This window comes from Myxocyprinus asiaticus, chromosome 19 (genome assembly GCF_019703515.2).
Source record: "Myxocyprinus asiaticus isolate MX2 ecotype Aquarium Trade chromosome 19, UBuf_Myxa_2, whole genome shotgun sequence".
NCBI lineage: Eukaryota > Metazoa > Chordata > Actinopteri > Cypriniformes > Catostomidae > Myxocyprinus > Myxocyprinus asiaticus.
This window is the reverse complement of record NC_059362.1, coordinates 31855022-31876248: the sequence shown is the minus strand read 5'-3', so window position 1 is coordinate 31876248 and position 21227 is coordinate 31855022. Positions and strand designations below refer to the sequence as shown.

At 37.0% G+C, this 21227-nt stretch overlaps 1 protein-coding gene across 4 annotated transcripts in view; it reads left to right on the top strand.

The window, feature by feature from the left end:
* Window positions 1-21227, top strand: part of LOC127410302 (metabotropic glutamate receptor 1-like) — a 34853-nt gene continuing 13626 nt past the window's right edge. For 3 of the 4 annotated variants that reach the window (XM_051645495.1, XM_051645493.1, XM_051645496.1), the window contains exons 1-5: window positions 1-99; window positions 971-1872; window positions 7258-7507; window positions 16863-17098; window positions 20468-20714. In XM_051645495.1, coding sequence (XP_051501455.1) covers window positions 1113-1872; window positions 7258-7507; window positions 16863-17098; window positions 20468-20714 — 1493 coding nt within the window. In that variant the 5' untranslated portion in view covers window positions 1-99; window positions 971-1112. Of the gene's footprint in view, window positions 100-967; window positions 1873-7257; window positions 7508-16862; window positions 17099-20467; window positions 20715-21227 lie in introns of all 4 variants that reach the window. The other variant, XM_051645494.1, reaches the window with a different exon arrangement.

The following is a 21227-nucleotide window of genomic DNA, read 5'->3' as shown; positions in this document are numbered from 1 at the left end:
AGATAGATGCACTGTCTAGGTTGCACCCTGATATCTGAAATATATCATCAGCGGACCGGCTGTCTCGGAAGGAGGTAAAGAGACGTCTCATTGACTCAGGTGCGTAGCTATCGAATTCATGTGCAGATTTATGTGTTGTTTATATGTCCCAGTAACTGCGTGCCGGTACGGGCAGATGTGCATCAATGTCATTAATGTGAGAGCACAGGAGGCATTGCATCCTTATTACAGCTCATTTGTCATTGAGTACAATCGATTAAGCCGTTGCTGGTTTCAAATGCTGAATGAACAGAACATAACAGGCGTAGAAACGTGTGCAGTAAGACATTTATTCTTATCTGAATGTCTAGCGTAAGAATTCGATGTTGAAATGATGCATAATTTTGGAAATGGAATATAGTCACAGACTGTCCCTCAGACTGTTTAGATTAAAATAAGAATTTTAGTATGATGAGAGCAATGAAAATGAACTCGTTCGGTTTAATAAAAAAACAAGTTGTTTTGAGTGTTAATGGGACAATATCTGAGGGTTTGTGTGCACACATACTGTAGGCTACAAAGGCGCGTCTAATTTACTCCGCTGTCTAACGACAAGGTTGTTTGCGCTGTCCACGGTTCTGAAATTGCCTCGGTAGCTTTGGGTCCCCTGCAGCAGGCACGTAAAAAACAGCCACCTCGCCAACAAAACTTGGGAGTAATTATGCTCATATGTAGTCTTTTCTGACATTGGACAAGTCAGTGCCTCGTTCGCATGCAGTTACATCGCATAGACCAAGTAATGACGTAAGTTAGCCTATATAGTTCACAGAAAGCTTTTGAAGTGACAGGGAGCATATGTCTAAACTTAGGATTTAAGAACAGTGCTTTAATGGTATACATTTTCTCTCTATGTTGCATTAGGCTTTGAAGGATGCGTAGCCTACTTTTAAAATAGTCTCTTTCTTAACTCTTTCTTGTGTGTTCTCAGCAGGTGTCGGGGCGCATTCATGTCTTCTCTCTTGCGGATCATGGTCGGTTAATCAAATCTTGGACTGCAGAGAAACGACCACCGCTGGCACAAGCAACTCGCACACTATGCCCGCACAGCTGCTGTCCGTTACACAGTGTGGAACATGGCACGCCTGAAGATGCACTGTCTCTCGTGCGGACACTTCCCATTTTTCTTGTGTCTGTTTCTACCGACACTCTCATCTCAAGCGCTTGGAAACATCTATAAGCGGTCGATCGTGCCGCGTGCCGCGGGCCAGTCTGCGGTCCAACGCGCCGCCGCCGCGGCCCGCTCAGTCGCCCGTATGGACGGTGATGTGATTATCGGTGCGCTCTTCTCCGTGCACCACCAACCCTCCGCTGAGCGCGTGGCCGAAAGAAAATGTGGGGACGTGCGCGAGCAGTACGGCATCCAACGGGTGGAGGCAATGTTTTATACTTTGGACCGTATCAACGCCGACACGAAACTGCTGCCCAACATCACCCTGGGATGCGAGATCAGGGACTCGTGCTGGCACTCCTCTGTGGCTTTGGAGCAAAGCATTGAGTTCATTCGAGATTCCCTTATCTCCATTCGGGATGATAAGGACGGATCCAAGTGGTGTATCGACGGGACGCCGTCCAACCAGCCTCCGCCCAGCAAGAAGCCTATCGCTGGAGTCATAGGTCCTGGCTCCAGCTCGGTGGCCATCCAGGTGCAGAATCTCCTGCAGCTGTTTAACATCCCCCAGATCGCTTATTCGGCCACAAGCATTGACCTGAGCGACAAAACTCTCTTTAAATACTTCCTCCGTGTAGTGCCCTCTGACACACTGCAGGCGCGTGCCATGCTCGACATTGTAAAACACTATAACTGGACTTACGTTTCTGCGGTTCACACAGAGGGTAAGTCACTGACAGGACCAGTTGTTCATAGCTAAATTATAAGACATTTTAAATAACTTTTCTAAACGACGTCTATGCAAACACACTTTTGATTCATTGTGTCACTTTGAATGAAGAAAATAGACACAATTAGATTACCTGCATGTAAAATTTAAAAGTCTCTCTCTTGCAAATGCACGAACAGATCAGATTTAACCTTTTAAATTTAAGTGAAAACTATTGAAAAATCGCCTTTGAAAATGGTAAGTATAGCCTAGACCAGGGGTTTTCAAACTTTTCGATGCCAAGATCCCCCCAAATATGATGATATCCATGCGAGGGACCCCCTTCCTAAAATAAAAAGGCAGCTTTCTATTTCCATGCATAAAGACCCAGTTTTACTTAGTAAGTAAAGAGTAAACATTTTAATAGTAAGTGTAATATTATAAAGATAACATGTAAACTAATTAAATAAAATTAGCCTCTATTCTCATTGTATTCAAGTCAAAATAAATTATTAAAATAATCTGCAAAATATTATCTCGAAAAATATTATTTTGTATTAAGTCAACAGTGTATCTCTTTTCTTATCTTATTTCACAATTAATCTGTGTATAAAGACCTGAAGAAAAATAGTTAAATTTTCATATATATTTGTATTGCGCTTTCACAATAAATATTGTTCTAAAGCAACTTTTCTGAGAATTTTGCCAATTTTGCTAAAGGTTCAATAATTTTTTTTTTAATCACAAACTTATATGCAGATTTTTTTTTATGTTTATGAACTATATGGCTGTCAACAGAAAAAGATAATCATGATTAATCTCATTATTTCCAAGCAGAATGAAACCATAATAATGTAAAATTCTGTAATGTAAAGACTTTTTTTCTACATTTTTACACTTTTATTTTTTTACATTTTCCGGGGACCATTTAGCACCCCCTTGAGACCTCTTGGGGGTCCATGGACCCCAGTTTTGAAAACTCCTGGCCTAGACCACTCTGTAGCCCTTTAAATGGACAAGAAAATGCTAAAACAATCCCATTAGTCTTGTAGTGTAATTGGACCAAAGACCTTTTATTATTTGCATATCGAAGCATGCTGTTAATGACTCATTGAGCTTCACCACACATAATGAGGGTACTAATGTATTCATCCACTCATTTTTCACCCCTTCTCACACCCAACACACCCAATTTGTGTTGTTCCCTCCAACAATGTTGTGTATCACTTTTAATTCAGTCTTCGATTTGTTTAAAATATTTCCAGAGGTAGAAAGGTTGCCTTTTAAACCACACATTGAGATGATTTATATCCTCATGTGTCATATCACTTTCTGTTTTGTTTCATATAGTGTTTTATTCCATCCAGTAGTGGAACACAATTAAAGTAAATATGGTCAAATATGACCTGGTTTATATTCCCCATATACTGTATGTCTGTGCAAAAAAAATCCACTTTAGATTACTGTAAGCAGACTTCAGTGAATAAAAGCCAGTGTGAAATATTACTAAAGTTGTGATGCCAGAGCTTAATGTAATTCTGCTACTATCTGGAATAGATCCTTGTTGTTCTGTTAGTGGTTAGAGGTAGAGTCTGTTGAGTAATGTTAAGTGATTTTTTTAAAGTAAGAATAAAGTGGAGAGGGATACTATTGGCACAGATTTAAATAAGCAAGTTGATGCTGATACTCATAGTTCACTGCTCTATTGTCTTGGTAATAACTGAATAGTAAGATGGTAATAGTTTAACACACACACACACAGACACACACAGACACACACACACACATGTTGGTGCAGCTACCATTATTAGGACTCCATAGACATAATTATTTTTATACTGTACAATCTATAGATTCTATCCCCTAACCCTAACCCTACCCCTAAACCTAACCCTCACAAAAAACTTTCTGCATTTTTACATTTTCAATAAAACATCGTTTAATATGTTTTTATAAAGCAATTTTAATTATGGGGACACTAGAAATGTCCCCATAAACCAAATTTATAGCATAATACCCTTGTAATTACCAGATTGTAACCTAAAAAAAAAAGTCCTTGTAAACCACTTAAACCTAAACACAAACTAATACAACATCAGCAGCTCTCAGACATTCATGCCTGTTGCCCATAGTAACAGCAGATATCCTTGATTGCACTAATTACCCAGGCCAAATATAAATTAATCTGTCTGCTTTATAGAGATTGTAATGACCAGATCTAAACATGTGTCATTTTGAAACAACATTGTGTGGCAATCTTAATTCCATTAATGTAAAAAACACCTTTTAAAAGTGGTAACCTGCTACTGTTACCATCTGTTTCTACTTTATCTAAACCATTGTTGGTGTAACCTAATTTGTCGGATTAATTTAGTCAGATCAAATTAAAATTTTGATTTGGACAAAACCAGTTGTTTATATATGTTACCACATAAAGCAAAATGTTTAGGTTATATCTGACAAAACATTTTGCAGAGTGTAGGTTTAAGCAGATTCACTCAATCTAGTGTATTTAAAACCTAGACATATGAAATTAAATGTAATTTATAATGGTATGATATTATAATAACTTTCAGTAAAATTAATTTGGTTACTCTAGTTCAGTATCTTTGATCTGACACAAAGGTTGAGTTGAAATTATAATATGTTGAGCAGCAAGGGTAAAATTATACATTTAAAAATAAACACAGCTGAGCACATAATACATTAATATATTTACCAATCAAAACAGCATTAATTAATAGTAAATTAATTGTCTGTCTAAGGAAAAAAGTACACATCATGATAAAAGCTACAGCTCACGCAGACCAAAATTAAATAAGTTGTTTCAAGACAAAATAGAGAAGTAGAGGACAATGGAGAAAGAGAGTGTAAAAAGGAACTGATATCAGTGAGCCTTAACTGTGAATTTGCTCAAGTTGTCACCCACACACCCACTCTACAGAGCCAGACCTGCAGACAGTCATCAGTGACCACACACAACTCATCTCTCCTGATTAGACTCTGTAGCACTGTTCTTTCCTGAGTACAGTCAACAGCGGTGACCTCTGCTGCCTGTACAATAGTATGTAAATTCCTCTCCGGAGTCCAGACGCACAGGATGGAATAGAAGATGTTTAAGTGTACTGTCATGATCTGCAGGCTTTTGCACCAACCTGTTTCTGAATTATACAGTATTTTGAAAAGCACATTGTATTTCAAGCGACCTATTACAGTCATTTGCAGTGATTTTCAAGTGCACGACAAAGTATTATTGGTGTCCTACTTGACTTGTTACAGTTAAATACCTGTGGAAAAAGTAAAGATAATGACAGACTGAATGTACATTATTCTCAAAATAAACCTCAACAGATTAAGGATTTATTTTACGATAGTTAAAAATGCATTCGTCACACCACAGGACCTTTTAAAAGGAACTAGTGAAAGCAAAATGGTATTTAAAAATGATGGAAAAACTTTAAGGACTCTCCTTTATACATTTGTAGGGTTCTCATTTAGAAACTGTGCCGTTCATTGGAGCGAGTGTGCTATGGAGGATGTTTACTCATTCTAGCTTTTAGGACCGCTTTGCTTTTTTCCCTAACTTTTACTCTGCTAAATCACAGGAAAGACACAGCCCATGTTGCAAAAAGGAAAGCGAGGAGAAAAAGGCGAGAAGATTAACGTCATCAGGATTAGGAGGGTTACTTTTAAAAAGTATTCCACTACTGATCACAGAATACATGCTGTAAAATGTAATTTGTAACATATACCATTAGATTACTCATCATCAGTAATGTAATCTAAATACTTTGTATTACTACTTCAGCACTGGCAGATTTTTTCATTTGTTTTTGACAATAAACATGTGAATAACGTGCAAAGTACAGTTGTATTAAAAATACATTAGTTATATCCATATCCTATGCAGTGTAGCTTATTAAGTAAATTTATATGAAGGATTTATAAGATATTATTACAAGAAAACAATACAAAAATTGTTATTAAGAGTAAGATTTTTGTACTTTTTGTATTTTTGTAGATCTTGAGAGTATCTGTCTGCATGTATGAATGAACACATCATAAGAAAGTTTCATCGCTGTTCAAACGCTCCTCAGATCGCATCATTTACATGGATACATTTTTTCCAAATAAATAGACTAAATATTAAAGGAAACAAATTACAATAAAATGCAAAGTAATCTCTTCAGTAATCCAAATACTTTTTTAAAAGAAACTGTATTCTGATTACCAACAATTTAAATTGTAAATGTGGAATACAAATCATGTATTATAGCTACAAGTTAAACCTTCATCATAAAAATCATGAAGATACACTAAACACACACTACTTTTATTAACTTCACCAAATATTAGCGAACTTGGCCAGCGAGCAGAAACAACTGTGTTTACTTGCTATTGTCGCTACATACTAAAGCCATTCCACCAGCACGGGAAATCCGGTCCGAGAACGGTTTGTAATTGTGCTTTGTTGAACCATGCTCAAATGGAAATGCTACTGGAATCATTCCTCACTGTGCTTAGAACTGTTCGGTTGATGATGACTGATTTAAGTTTATTTATGTGAGGATCTCACAGCCCATAATATATCATTTTACTATGTGAGAAGAAAGACATGATGTGATATGAAAAACATGAGAGACAAGAGCACAACGATGTAGGAAATCGGTTGCCTGAGACCAGGGGCGGAGCAGACAGAATCCTGGCCACCCCATTAGCCACCCCACTCAGACACACCTCTCCATCCTGGGTGTCACTGTATCCACTCCCCTTCATTCTTGTATCCACGTGCCGCATTGCTGCCCCCCCACCCGCAGTCCGACAGAATTTCTTGGCCACCACAGACAGATCAATGGCCCTGCCCGGCTGCCCCTGTGAAAACATCCTGGCACCGCCCCTGCCTGGGACAACACTAAATAATACAGTTTAGTGGTCACTATACAAAAAATAACAGAATGCAGAATGCCACAATTGAACACTCAGCATGAAGTATTCCTGAGAGCTGTGTAATAAAGTCTATTATCTCTGAGACCATCATGAAAACTGACAGTGTTGGGTTTTGCTCAAATACTCACTTACATTTACAGGTTTTTGTTTTATGTTTCTTATTCTAACAGTATGACTGCCATTTCTATTTTAAATGGTAGTGAACATTTCTCCATTTCATATCTTTTTCAGTTGCCTGTCTGCCTGTCATTTTGTGTCCTCCATAGTGAACTGTCATCCATTTCCTATCCTGGGCTCTGACTGGTCTGACAGGTGTTTTGGTTCAGTGGCGGTAATCCATCCTCCATTCCGTGTCTTTGATAAAGCTACACCTATTCACATCTTTGTTTCTATCAGTCATATGTGTTTTAGGTAATCCTTTATTATCTGTCCTCCATTTTGTGTCTGACTGCAGGTAACTATGGTGAGAGTGGCATGGAAGCCTTTAAGGAGTTGGCAGCAGAGGAGGGTCTGTGTATCGCCCACTCTGATAAGATATACAGCAACGCTGGGGAAAAGCAATTTGACCGTCTGCTTAAGAAACTACGTGAGCGTTTGCCCAAAGCCCGTGTGGTTGTCTGCTTCTGTGAGGGAATGACTGTGCGTGGACTGCTGATGGCCATGCGGCGCCGTGGAGTTTCTGGAGAGTTTCAGCTAATTGGGAGGTAAGGCTGAATAATAGTTTTGCGTCAAGAGAAACTATATTACTCGGAATGCATAGCTATAATTTGGTCCATTTAAATCATTTTAAAGATATAAAGTGCAGGCCTTGAAAAGACACAAATGACAAAGGAGTCAAATCGACAACCACACCATCTTGCTCATGGTTATATATATCTCGATTTAATAATTATTTTTTGTGGAGCAAAAGACTTTTACGTATTGTGTTTTTAAACATTTTATTTCTGGGCTTTTTTGCCTTTATTTAAAGGAAAACATGCAGTAGAGTAGACAGTTAAGTCAGTATGGGAGAGAGTGAATGGGATCGGATCGGGACATGACTCCGACCAGACATTTAAACCTGGACCCCTGTTAGCCAACAGCTCTTATATGGTTTATGAGCATATGTGAAATGGGATGTGTTCAAAGATTAATATTGAAGGAATATTCCGGGTTCAATACAAGTTAAGCTCAGTCAACAGCTTTTGTGGCATAATGTTGATTACCACCAAAATGTCTTTGACTTGTCCCTCCTTTTCTTTTCCAAAAGAGGTTACATTGAGGCACTTACAATGGAAGTGAATAGGGCCAATTTCTGGAGGGTTTGAAGGCAGAAATGAGAAGCATATAATTTTATAAAAGCACTAACATTAATATTTTGTGTATTATTTGAGCTGTAACACTGTTTAAATCTTAATTTTTACAGTCGTTTTATGGTTTGTTGACATTATGTCATCATGAAAACAAAAATATAAAATTGGCTTAACTTAAAATATAAAATCACACAGAAAAGGTGATTTTATCACACTAAAATCATGTTAACATGCATGTTGTTCACATTTTGTGGCTATACTTTTGAAATAGTGAGTATTTTAACATTTACAGATCGGCCCTATTGACTTCCATTGTAAGTACCTCACTGTAACCCAGATTTATCTTTTTTTAAAGAATAGAAGGGAAATGAATTTTTGTGGTAATCGACATTATGCCACAAATCTGTCGATTGAGCTTAACTTTGAACCCAAAATATTCCTTCAAGCTTCATAGTGTGGTCACTTGAAGTAACTAAAAGACACGACCATAAATGTGTTTCCGATTTTGGCAACAAAGAAATATTGGTATGCTTGGAAATAACTGTGTTGCTACTGAATATACAAGTTTCCAGGGAAACCAGATGAGATTAAATAGGGACATTGTGAACAGAGGCGCGTTTCACACTTTTCACCACTAATGAATAATTTGTGATTCAGAAGCTTCCTCACAAATCACTTTAAACTGCCTGTCTTTGTTTTGTGTGTGTTTTAATTTTGTGTTTGCATGTGTGTGCCAGAGAGGGTGGTCTCTTGATTTTAAAGAGGCATGGAAAAATGCTGTGGGCTGAGTATTAAATATTCAATCTTGCAGACTCTCATGAAATGTATCTGATGCCAAATAACCAACAAGCAAGCCAAAGATGATTTTTGGTGGGTTTTATTTCCAAATCAAATGTATATATCATGTCATCACTAATGACGTAAAATTTTTAAATGTGCTAGCAGTTTTTTGATTGTTTCAGTCTTTGTTTTTTGGAACTTAGTATCTCTGTAAGGGGATGGACAAGTAGGTATCTGTAGTGTTTTGAGATATCATCATACAATCAAATCAATCAAAAAGAGACTATACTTATCCTTTCATACACAGCTACTATAAATCCCTCACACACCTGAGTTACAAAGGATTTATCAAATTGTCTGATGGCGAAGACTGATTGTCTTGGTGCAATACTGGATAATATTCAGAATAATAAGTCAGAATACTTGCAGACTTGAAGATCTGGAAATGGATTGTAGCGTTGTTTCATCTTTATCAAGGCAGCATCCATAGCCCACCCACGTACAATCAGAGGCAAACCATCAGATTCCACAAACAGACTTTCTAGGTCAAAATATTGTGTCTGGAGTCTGGCTTATTGTCTCTTTTTTTAGATTTGCATGACCCTGTCTCATTCAGTTTTCAGTTGGGTAATAGGAACGAACATGTGTGTTTTTATCAGTACTTGTTTGAGAGGAAGAGAGACAGAGAAATACAGAGGAAAAGAGAGAGACGAGAGAACAACTTTTGGGAATATATGGAGATTTATTCATTAAAACACGTCTTGCATTGTCATGATAATCTGTGTCTAAGCCTTCAAGCCAAGACAATAGATGATGTGCATCCAAAACAGACACAGAGTGAAAAAGAGAAAGAGTGGAAGATAAAGAGAGAAAGAAATGGAAGTACGTTTGGAAAGTGCTCCTGTGAAAGAGGGTGTATAGCGTTGCTCTTCCGCTGAGGTCCAAGTGTTCCCCTCCTCTGCACACATTATGATTGTTTATTGAGAGCTAGCTCATTTACTTCCTAACATTGACTTTGTAGTTTATAATCAACATCCTCAGTTTTGGAGGGAGCTTCCCTTGAACATTTCTTATAATATAATCTCAAAAAAGTCAAGCTACACTGGACTCTGTCTTTCCCTGAGCCCAAGAGATTTTTTTCATCAAAAAGGATTATTGTTCCTCTTTTAGGATAGAAACATCCAACAACAGTTCTTCAGTATTTTAGCAGTTAAGTGCTGTCAATAATCCAAATTAAATGTTTAGTGAAAGCACTCTCTTTCCTTTGTGCTTTGTGTGTGTTTACAGTCCCAACCGATAGACTTTATAAACCTTTTGCATTGGCCTTCAAACACTCCACCTTGGCTCTCATCACACATTCTCCTCAGTTGAGTAAAGCCCTGAGTTCGGATGGGAGACAAAAAATAACATTTCTGAAGAAAACTTGAGGGAACTCACTGCCATGATGATAGGATGTGGTGGGTGGTTGCCAGGATTTTTGAGTGTTTTTAAGCCCATTGCTATGTTGTTGCTTGGGTGTTCTGGGTGGTGGCTAGGGCATTACTAAGTGGTTGCTAAAGTTTTGTGGGTGGATACTAGGTTGTTGCTTACTGGCCCAAGTCAAAAGAGCCCACTCCCAAGAATTTATGATAACCTGGTTCCTAGATGTGGCTCTGTTCTGCCAGGCAAATGTAATAGTGTTAAAGTAATCTTCTCAACAAGTCACACTATTTGAAGTATCATTCATGCCTCTTGCACAAATGGTGTGGAATGAGTTAAAATCATTCAAGAACTTCCATTGTTTTCAGTAGGGATGCGTCAATATAAACATTTTTGGCCGATATGATACCAATATTTTGCAACTTACCTTACTTTGTCAACAGATTAAATGCTTAAATGTACAAAGAGTTACGAAAGCTTTTTTTTTACTGTTCTAACAGTAAATAATTTCCATTGAACATTGAATCTGTTGAACACATGACAGGCCAACATTTTAAAGAGAGCCACAGGAAAAGATACATACAAGATAAAAAAGATAAAAAAAAGATTTAAAAAATGACTAAATATGATAACATAATTATTGATATGAAAAAGGTAATTTTGTACTTCTAAAACATTTTAGCATTTCTGTTTTTGCAGTTTAAAATGCAACCTTTTAAGGTTTACTAATCACATAAGGCCATATTGCAATTTCAATCTTAATTAATTTAATCATGCAGCATTAATGGATATTATACCGATAAAAGTCTGTTGGTTTCAAAGCATTTTGGATGGTTTTCCTCATCATGCAGTCTATAGGTAACTGCCACTTTCACAACTGTCATGTCCATTTATGGCGTTTTCTCGAAATTAACGTAAGAACGAGACAGAATATAAATGAAATATAGCATGTTCTTAGGAGTGCCAACCCTTCTAGATATTGTGTCTATTATTATTTTTGGATTGTGCATTTGAAATCACAGAGTTTTTACAAAGTGTGTTACTAATTAATCATAAATAAACCATCTGTTTTTCATATCTGCGTTTTCGTACTTATTACCATATGCCGATGGATTTATTTTGGTCAATAATTTGGTTCATCCCTAGTTTTAGTGCTAAACAACACCAGTTCTCATGTGATTTTTGGGTTGTGTGAACTAATTTTGAACACTTGCGCCACTGTGAACGAGCTTCTCTCATGCACTTATAAATGCGCAACAGATGTCAAGATTTGCACTGAAAAATGACACAGCACACAAATTGCACAGACTACTTTTGTGATACTTTTGGGTTCTTTTTTAAGCTTTAAAGTGAGGCATAATACACTGCCATTGTATTGAAAAGAAGGGTCGAGATATTTGTGAGTTCCTCTTTTTGTGTTCTGCATAAAAATTTAATACAGATTTGGAATGACATTAGGATGAGTAAATTATGACAGAATTTTCCTTTTTGGGTGAACTATTCTTTTAATTCTTAGGGCTGGGGGTTTATAACAAACCTAAACTTAATTTTGAGCAACAATAATGACAATAATGACAATAATTTGCCTTACCAAGCACCACACATTCAAATTCTCAGATTCCTACCTCTTCCTTGCCATTACTGTCTTATTAAATTCCTCAACATTCCTTGTGAAACTTTAGGGCCCTTCACAAACCCCTCTGTTTAATTAGCATCATGCTGCCTCTCAGCTCTGCTCATCCTGTGAGAATATTGCAGGAACTTAATTTGCATAATCAGCTGTCATCTTGCCATTGTTTTTGAGATGTGTCTCTTCATGGAGAGAAATTAGGTGTCTTATCGATGTGTCACAGTTACCAGACAGTTCAGGCAGCCCGTGCAGTTGCTGGTGTTGTGTCGGGGTTTGTCTGTCTGAGTGGAGCAGCATGGAGCATTATTAGCATGGAGCAGATTAGGTGAAATAGGGTCATAGAGTGAAAGAGTGACTGTTTTCTATCTAACAGACCTTCACTGAAATAGGTGTCAAACAAATAGCATCTCACAGCAAATTTAGATGAGGAGAGGAGCCACCCAGTGTCTTTGCACAAACATAGCCATTTCTGAGCTCACTGTAAATTCTGACCCTTCCAGAGCCATGCAGACACTAGCAACGATTATTGCTAATGTACTGATTGTTTGGCACTTCTTTGTACACATGGTTTCATGTTCTAAACTTGCTTAATGTCAAAGCTTAAGTACAAGTTTGTGCTGAGACTATAGGCACTATTCTTCAGCATTTTCAATAGAGCTGCTGACCACATTTGTATTTAAGTGGGTCAGTAACTCAAAGGTGTGCTTGAACTCTCCAAATAGCTTTTCTTCTGTGGTTATTTTCTCCTGGATTAATGTGGAGAATTGGATTCAGCATTATTCTGTGCACCCAGTACTGCATGATAATCTGTGACTTCCTTGTAGAAGTTATGATTTGTGGATATTGTGGCTTTGTAAGAGAACTGCTCTGTGAACGTAAGGCTAATTCTCTGGAAACATATTTTTCTCATTAGCCCTCCCTTTTGAATGTATTAAAAGATGAATTCGTCATGAGGGTGAGGATAGAGTAAGAGTGAGAGAGAGTGTAAATTCAGTGGGGTTTAAAAAATATGTGTGTGCATGGGAAGTTCCCACACTTCCCACATTTCAGTGGAGTACATTTAGGATGGATTTGTAAGAGAGACAGGTGGGGAGAAAAAGAGACTGTTTTATAGAGATTACGGCACAGAAACGAGCCTGACTTTTTTCGGTAAATCTTCAAGACCAGCTTTCTGTTGCTGTTAAAGAAGAAAGGTTATTCTGCTAAGGGAAGTAAATGTAGCTGAATTAAATCACCATTACCATTATGGTTGCAGGGATGTTGCAGATACTGTTAAACCTTGCTGAAAATACCATCTAAGATGGTCCCAGCTGGTTTATGCTGGTTTTGTGCTGATCTAGTTGGTTGACCAGCATATGTACAGTGTGCTGTATCCAGCAAAAGTTGGAAGATGAAGACCAACAATCAAAACACACAATATACGCTGATGACCAGCCATGTTGTTTTATTTAGCAGGGAAACCTGTGTGTATGTTGACTTGTCAGTGTGTTGGTTGCTCTTTATAAGCACACTCCCAGGTCACTCTCAAGTCTATAAGGTTCAAACAACTACAGCAAAATTACATTAGATCGAGGAAAGCCTGCAGGCATCCCAATAGGACTGTCATTGGAACTGTATTACACCACCTCCCTTAGGACCCAAAACCAAGGTTTAAGAGGTTGACTCTACACAGTTTGCTTCATGTCACTGCGCAGGTTTTCAAGTTTTATCCCCTGTGAATTCAAACCATTTTAAATAGAGGCTGACACTGAACAGTTTTAAGTGTGAATGGACTTATTTTGGGTGTTTAGGAAGGGAAGATACAGAGATAGACAAAATAGGGACATGCACACATGCAGAGAGAACATAACAAAGGCTTGTAATGTGCATACGCGGGTGAGAGAAACAGAGGCAGATGAAAGCTGGTGTGGGGAAAGCGAAGGCAGGCAGGATGGGAGCTCCCAGCAGCGATGCTGCATGTGAAACACAGAGCCAGGCTGCTGCTAAATGGATCACCATGAATTAGTAAAGGCTTCTGGATGAGTTATAATGGCCCTCAGCCTAAGCCTTCACTGTCTTACTCAGTCCTCCAGAGAGGATCTAGCAACAGTCAACCATACAGACCACGCATGCACAATATACTGGATTTGGAAAGGAGAGGAGAGAAAAAATTATTCCACATTTTCCTGGAAAAGATCAAATGCAGGTGTTACTGTATGTTATTCTATTCGTTGGTTCCACACAATGAAAATAAGTTTGTTGGATATGAAATAAATAAAAGTCTCTACTCAAATACTTAAATGAACTGAGTTAACCTAACTTGAATTTGATCGGTTTAAATAGCTCTGTTGAACCTTGCAGCTTGTTGCTAGCTAGCAACAAACACATTTGCAGGTTATATATAAATATTTTTGTACTGTATATCAAATATGGTGCTGCTGAGAGTTTACAGATCCCCATTCAGCCATTATACTGACGATTCCTCAGTATTTGATTCATGAGAAAAGCAAAACACACTGAATTTTAATAGTAATATCCCTAACCAACAAAAAAATTCAACGTGACAGAAGATTAAACACTAAGAATTCTCCTACTTGTTTGATTTAGCATATAAATACATTAAAAGAATACTTAGTTTTAAAATGTACTTTCCCAATCCAGTCCAATGCAAAGCAAGCTGGAAATACATTGATGCAATACTTTCAGCAATACACTGATGCAACAAATATTATTTACTTAGTCCAAACTCAATTGGATTAAGTGAACATAGATGGATTGAACACAATGAAATGAAGTTGAGACCAAATGCTAAAGAATTGTGTTGCATTAGCTCATTTTAAATAAGTTAATTGAGTAAGCAGTAAAAATCACGTTGAGTGAACACCAACCGTTAGAAGTCTTTCATACCAATGTGATCATACCACTTTTTGATGACTGTGTTGAATATCACTTGGACATTACGCAATATAATTATGTTCTAATCTCAAACATAAATGTATTTAGTTGATTTCAAGTGTACTGGTTTAGTATTTTCAGTAAAGCTGCTTTCCCTTTTTTCAGTGTATTTTATTCTATACTATTATTTTCTGAGCTATATTGTAATTTGAAATGATGCTTAATAAACACTACTGGCACATTTTATTTTTAATAATACATTTGAATGTTTTTTTGTTTTTTTTTCAGTTATAATTTTTTTGAAATTTGAATTTTTTTTATATTTGAACTGCACTCCTCAGAAACTAACTCCCTCTGATCTGCACATTCACTAGTTCATTGATTGTCTGTACAACAACTAATGTCTGTTAATATATTAATGTGTGTACGTGTGTGTGTGTGTGTGTGTGTGTGTGTTTTGGTGCTTTGCCAATATTTTATGAAAAAAAATCATGCACATAAAGTACTTTGAAATTGAATTAATTGAGAGTAGGAATGGTAAAAGGAATACACGATCGAGTGCAAGGGTATAATGAGAGATAAGGAAAACAATAACTAGAGGTCTGGGGAAGTAGAGATGAAAATGTGTGAAATTTAAGTGGAAAAAAAGATGCATAGAAGGAAGAGGGAAAAGGGGAGAGGAGAAGATAGGGGGTAAAGAGAGAACACAATGTGGGGAAAAGGGAACATGTTCACATAAATATAAGCAGAGAATTAGGGAAGGGTTTTACTATGATTAAATCAAAAAGGTCCTGCCCTTCCTACAGTATGTTGCCATCACTACTCTAGTTTGCCACCTCTAAGCACTTCTCTTTCCTTTTTGCAGTCTCAGGACAGGGCCATATCTGCCTGTCACAGCAGCACAGTGCGTCTCTACCTGAGCTTTGGCTCATTCATTATTCATGAGTGTAATAAAACACTCTTTAGAGCTGCGCTCTATCTAATCTCTGCCATTTTCTGCTCCACTGTGGGGTGCAAAGCTGTTTAGGGAGTTGTATTTTAGGTCAAAGCCTCTAAAGGTAATTTTGTCTAATTCGCTCTATGATACCACTTAGTGAAAAGTAAAGCAGAGAAAAAAGAAGGAATGCTTAACATTGAAGTGTGAATTTTCCTGTCTTCCATTGGTTGGACAAAACAGATACGTAGTTTTGATACAAATTTGTTGTGTTGCGGCTAGTTGGGATGGTCTGACAAACAGTTTTGATTGTGCCACTGCCACAGTGTTTACATTTTCCAGGGTAATCAGATTTGGAATGGCTTACTTAAAGTTGTCTCTGAATATTAAGCTGTGATAGGAGAAAGTATTGTAAGACCAAAAACATTATGCACTTCATCTTTAACTGAATAGCAAAACATAATAAGCACAAAAATGCTTATTGTGAGAAGTACTGTGTGTGTGAGTGGATAAAGAAAAAGAGAAAAGTGAAGGGAGAAAATATAGAACTCATGGTTCTCATATTGTATTTTTAAGGGTCATTGGAAAAATGTCGCTACCTATTACAAACACAATAACACAGCAGCTAAACACTAAATACAACAGCTCACAGCTCAACAATTTAATGCCTGAATGCCCATTGGTGAATTAAGTGAAAACGAATATCATTAAGATTTACCAAGAGTGCTAAAATGAATAGTTAATCCGAAAATGTAAACTCTGTCATTTAGAGGGTGAGCCACATGTTGTTGTAAACCTGTATGGCTTTCTTCCATAGAACAAGAAAGGAGAAATTTTGAAGAGTCTGCTGGTCAGCCTTACGTGCAATTACAATGAATGGGGATCGGAGCTTTCAAGCTTAAAAAATTTTGACTTCCACACTAGCTCTCTTTGGCATGTAATTAAGAGTTAATGAGAGTTAGTGATGTCTGATTTGTGAATTAATTGTTCAGAACGTGTGTGTTGAAAGAATTTGAATTTTTTGGGTAAACTATTCCTTTAACGAAAGTAGTGTTTATAGAAAGGGAACTGGATCTTTATGACAGATTCCCCATCCTCTTACATGTTATATTTTCTCCCTTTTTCTAAAGTGATGGCTGGGCAGACCGTGATGAGGTGGTAGAAGGCTATGAGCAGGAAGCAGACAGTGGGATCACAATGAAGCTCCAAACTGAGGAAGTGCAGTCATTTAATGACTACTTTCTGAAGCTGCGTTTGGACACCAATACAAGGAACCCGTGGTTTGCCGAGTTCTGGCAGTACCGCTTCCAGTGCCGCATTCCTGGGCATCCTCAGGAGAACCACAACTACCAGAAAATCTGCACAGGTAAACAAAGAACCAAAGCCATTCAAAGCAGTAAGCCAAACTGAACAGAAATAATGAATTTGTAAGATATCCGTTGAATTTTACAGTATATAAATTAAAACTAATTAAGTTTAGGAGAACAAGTGAAAGTCATTGTATTTAATTTGTTCATTTTCATTTTATTATAAGGTCAGTTTGTCAATCAATGAAAACAGTTTATTTTGCATTGGTGATATCTGTCTATTTTAAGGTATGTATATTGTGTAATGATGATAATATTTTACCGAATTATGTATGGTAACTGTCTATATTTCCCTCTATTTTTTTTCATGTAATTATCATCCGGTTGGCGCTTTAAAAGGTGATATAGGTAAACTGAGCTGTGCCTCCCTCCTTCCCTATGCTTTTTTAAAAGGAATATTCCAGGCTCAATCAACAGTATTTGTGGCGTAATATTGATTGCCACAAAAATACATTTTGACTTGCCCCCCTTTTCTTTAAAAAAATACAAATCTGGGTTACAGTGAGACACTTACAATGGAAGTGAGTGGGGCCAATCCATAAACATTAAAATACTCACTATTCCAAAAGTGTAGCAACAAGACATGAACAATAATGTGTGTTAACATGATTTTAGTGTGATGAAATTGCTTACTAACCTTTTCTGATTAAAGTTATAGCCAATTTTACAGCCTCGTTGCCATGACGATGTAATGTCAATAAACCCTAAAACCCTAAAATGACTGTAAAAATTACAATATAAACAACTTTACAGCTCAAATAATACATGAGTTTTAACAGAAGAATGAATGTAAGTGCATTTATAAAATTATATGCTTCACATTTCTGCCTTTAAACCCTCCAAAAATTGGCCCCATTCACTTCCATTGTAAGTACCTCACTGTAACTTCGATGTTTGCTTTTTTTAAAGAAAAGGATGGACGAGTTGAAATAATTTTTTGTGGTAACTAACATTATGCCACAAATGCTGTCAACTGAGCTTAACTTGTTTTGAACTCGGAAAATTCCTTTAAATAATTCCTCACGTTGTCCACATAGAGAATTAGTTTTAATATTTTTGCTTTTGTACTGTATGTTATATTTTACTGTTGAAACACATGATATGGTTTCTGCTGCAGTTAATAGTTTTTACTAATTTCATGATGTGTCTTAAAAAAAAAAAGATTTACTAAACACTAAGAACAAATATAACTGTAATGCAATTTTATCATATCAACCTAAATATCGGAGAGTGTGTAGTTATGTGGATTAGATTTTGATTGTTTAACAAGTTTTAAAAGCTTATAGTTTCTTATTGTTCTCTTCTTCTGAAAGACCCACATGCTGGTAAGTGAGAGTTAATGAAAGATTTTATGTCATGACACCTGCACTGAAGAAGCACTTCACTATGGCAACAAACAGCACAATGGGTTGGACTGTGTTTGACTTCTTTAATTGGCAGAGCTATTCTCAGTTGTCCATGAAAAAGCATGGATGTACATTTCAGAGAGGTATCACATGCAAGTTAAACATATAACCAAAAGATGTAGTAAGGATGGGACATAAAACTGTCACAGAAAAAAAAAATTCCAAATTTAACAGACTCAACTGGTTTCATAATTATCATTAAGAAAAGCTAAAAAGCCATTACCACTACTAACAGGGGTGTCAAATGCATTTTAGGTGGCATGTTGGACTAAAAGTCACTTTGTGTGGGTTGATTTTAGATTTAGATTACATATAATTATGAATTTAGTAATTAAGGAATATTAATATTGCAACAGTATTGTTAAAAACATTCACTGTTCTTTAGCTGTAATAAGCCATCCAAACCTGAACATTAACACCAAGTAAGACCTAATTTAAAGTCAAACTCTGATGGAGTCACATCTGTACTACTGTATCATAGCCTATCTAGTAAATATTTAATGTGGTGGAGAATTTGAACTATTTAGAATTTCACAATTTCTCCACAGAGGGGTGAAATTAACTGGGTTGCTCTGGGACAGTTGTGTCACCCACAGATCTGGTTTCACATATACGTGAGTGCTTAATGCCATTCATGATTAACAGAAAGGTTCAACGGTTTTAAAATGCTATAAAATGCAACACTACAGATTAAAGAGTAAAATTATATTATGAGTAAATTACACAAATGTAGTTTTCATTTTGAAATATGTTGTATTTGAATATGATGTTTTCTAAGCATAAATTATAATTTTTTTTTTTCAAATCACCCCACAGGCTGGATTGGACTGCTCTGTATTCAGCCCACAGGCATTGTGTTTCACACTGAAATAAAATGAAATTCTCCTGAAGATATAACCATGAACATTGATTTTGAAGCTTGCCACGATTTGTGCTAGGGTTCTTCTTTGTTTCACATCTTATTGTTATACCCTGACCATGCACTTGGAAAGGCATCAGGTTGATATTGATCATAAAATTCAGTCATTTAGATAAGCTGTATCCGTAACAGACTTCAATTTAGCCTAAAAGTCAGGCAAAGTCAGACAGTACACAGTAGGGGCCTGCAAAAGTGAGACATCAGTCCAGCTCTTCTGTGCTGCTTGCAAGATGAGAGCACAAGAGAATCTTGTTATACATGGAGAAATATGCCCTTTCACAGAGTGTGTAAAATTGTGTGAATGCGCAAAAAAAAAACAAAAAAAAAAACACAGTGATCACAGTGTAATGAGGCACCCACCATGTTTGCATGTATGTGAAAGTAAAGAGTTCACTTGGTTGGTTTATTCACTGCAGGATGTCATAGACACTACATGACTTATCATTAGGCAGCTCAAAGAACTGCACTGAAATAATAAAAATGATATCTAATGAATTTAGGTATTTGTAACTGGGGATGCTTTCTTTTTCTTGCCTCTGATCTCTCTTGAATGTATTTGTAGCACTGGAATGTCTTTTCCATTTGCTGGCTTATGAAAATTGCTTTTGGATACCAAGCGTCTAGTGGCTTGCCAGTGCTATGATATGAAACTCAGTGAAAGCATGTAGTTTGCCAGCCTGCCAGCAGAACTTTCCTTACCTTTATTCACTTTTAAGTGTAAAATGTGATATTTTAATATAAGGAGCATAAAATAAGATTATACATAATGTAAAATGAAGACAAAGTGACATTCTGCCTCTGATCACTCTATAGCAATCAGAAACTTGTAATAATATTGGTTAATGTTTTGACACGGCAGTTGGCACCCTCTAGCTCTACTTAATTTTTCAGAGGAATGCAGTATAATTCATGCAGCATTCAAATTGTTTTCAGCTAAATTGCCAAGAAATCAAATTAATAAACAAATATGGAGGCAAGGTGTCACAAATTGGTCTGCCATACTTTCCTCTTGCTCAAACTGGTTTAAAATCTTTCCCTGACAGGAAATGAGAGCTTGAAAGACAACTACGTCCAGGACAGCAAGATGGGCTTTGTGATCAATGCAATTTATGCGATGGCTTACGGCCTTCATGATATGCACAGAGAACTGTGCCCAGACCATCCTGGCCTGTGTGAGGCAATGGATCCCATTGACGGCAGTAAGCTGCTGGACTATCTACTCAAGACCTCCTTCACTGGTGTGTCTGGAGAGGAAATCTACTTTGATGAAAACGGAGACTCACCTGGCAGGTAAATGTTAGGAATAATACTGTAAAGTTATATTTATTCATTTTGCACACCTTTATCTAAAGCAACTTACAAATGAGGAATATAACATTATATAACAATTCATCCTAAGGCAGCAATAACATGAGAATTGCTGCAATACAAGGTGAAGTATAGGCTAGAGCAGAGATGACAGTGAAGACTGGCCAATAAATTTTGCCACATGTTCAGACTAGACGTGTTTGATCTTCCTAATGTCTTCATGTTGTGATCTGTGACGTTTAGCTGGTTGTCAATGTTTAATGGCAATATTACACCTCATACCTGAATAGCCAGTGCGACATTGGCAATTCTGTGAATATTTATTCCACTGGAAAACAATTGGGCATGTACCCTCACAGGTTAGATTGGTACCTAGCCAACACATGCGTATCGGATGGTAATGGGTTTGGAGTAGAACAGATTGCCTGTCTCAAGGAGATGCTCCAGTCTTCTCCATTTCAATACCCTGATGTGGTCAGCTGCTGTCACCCTGGC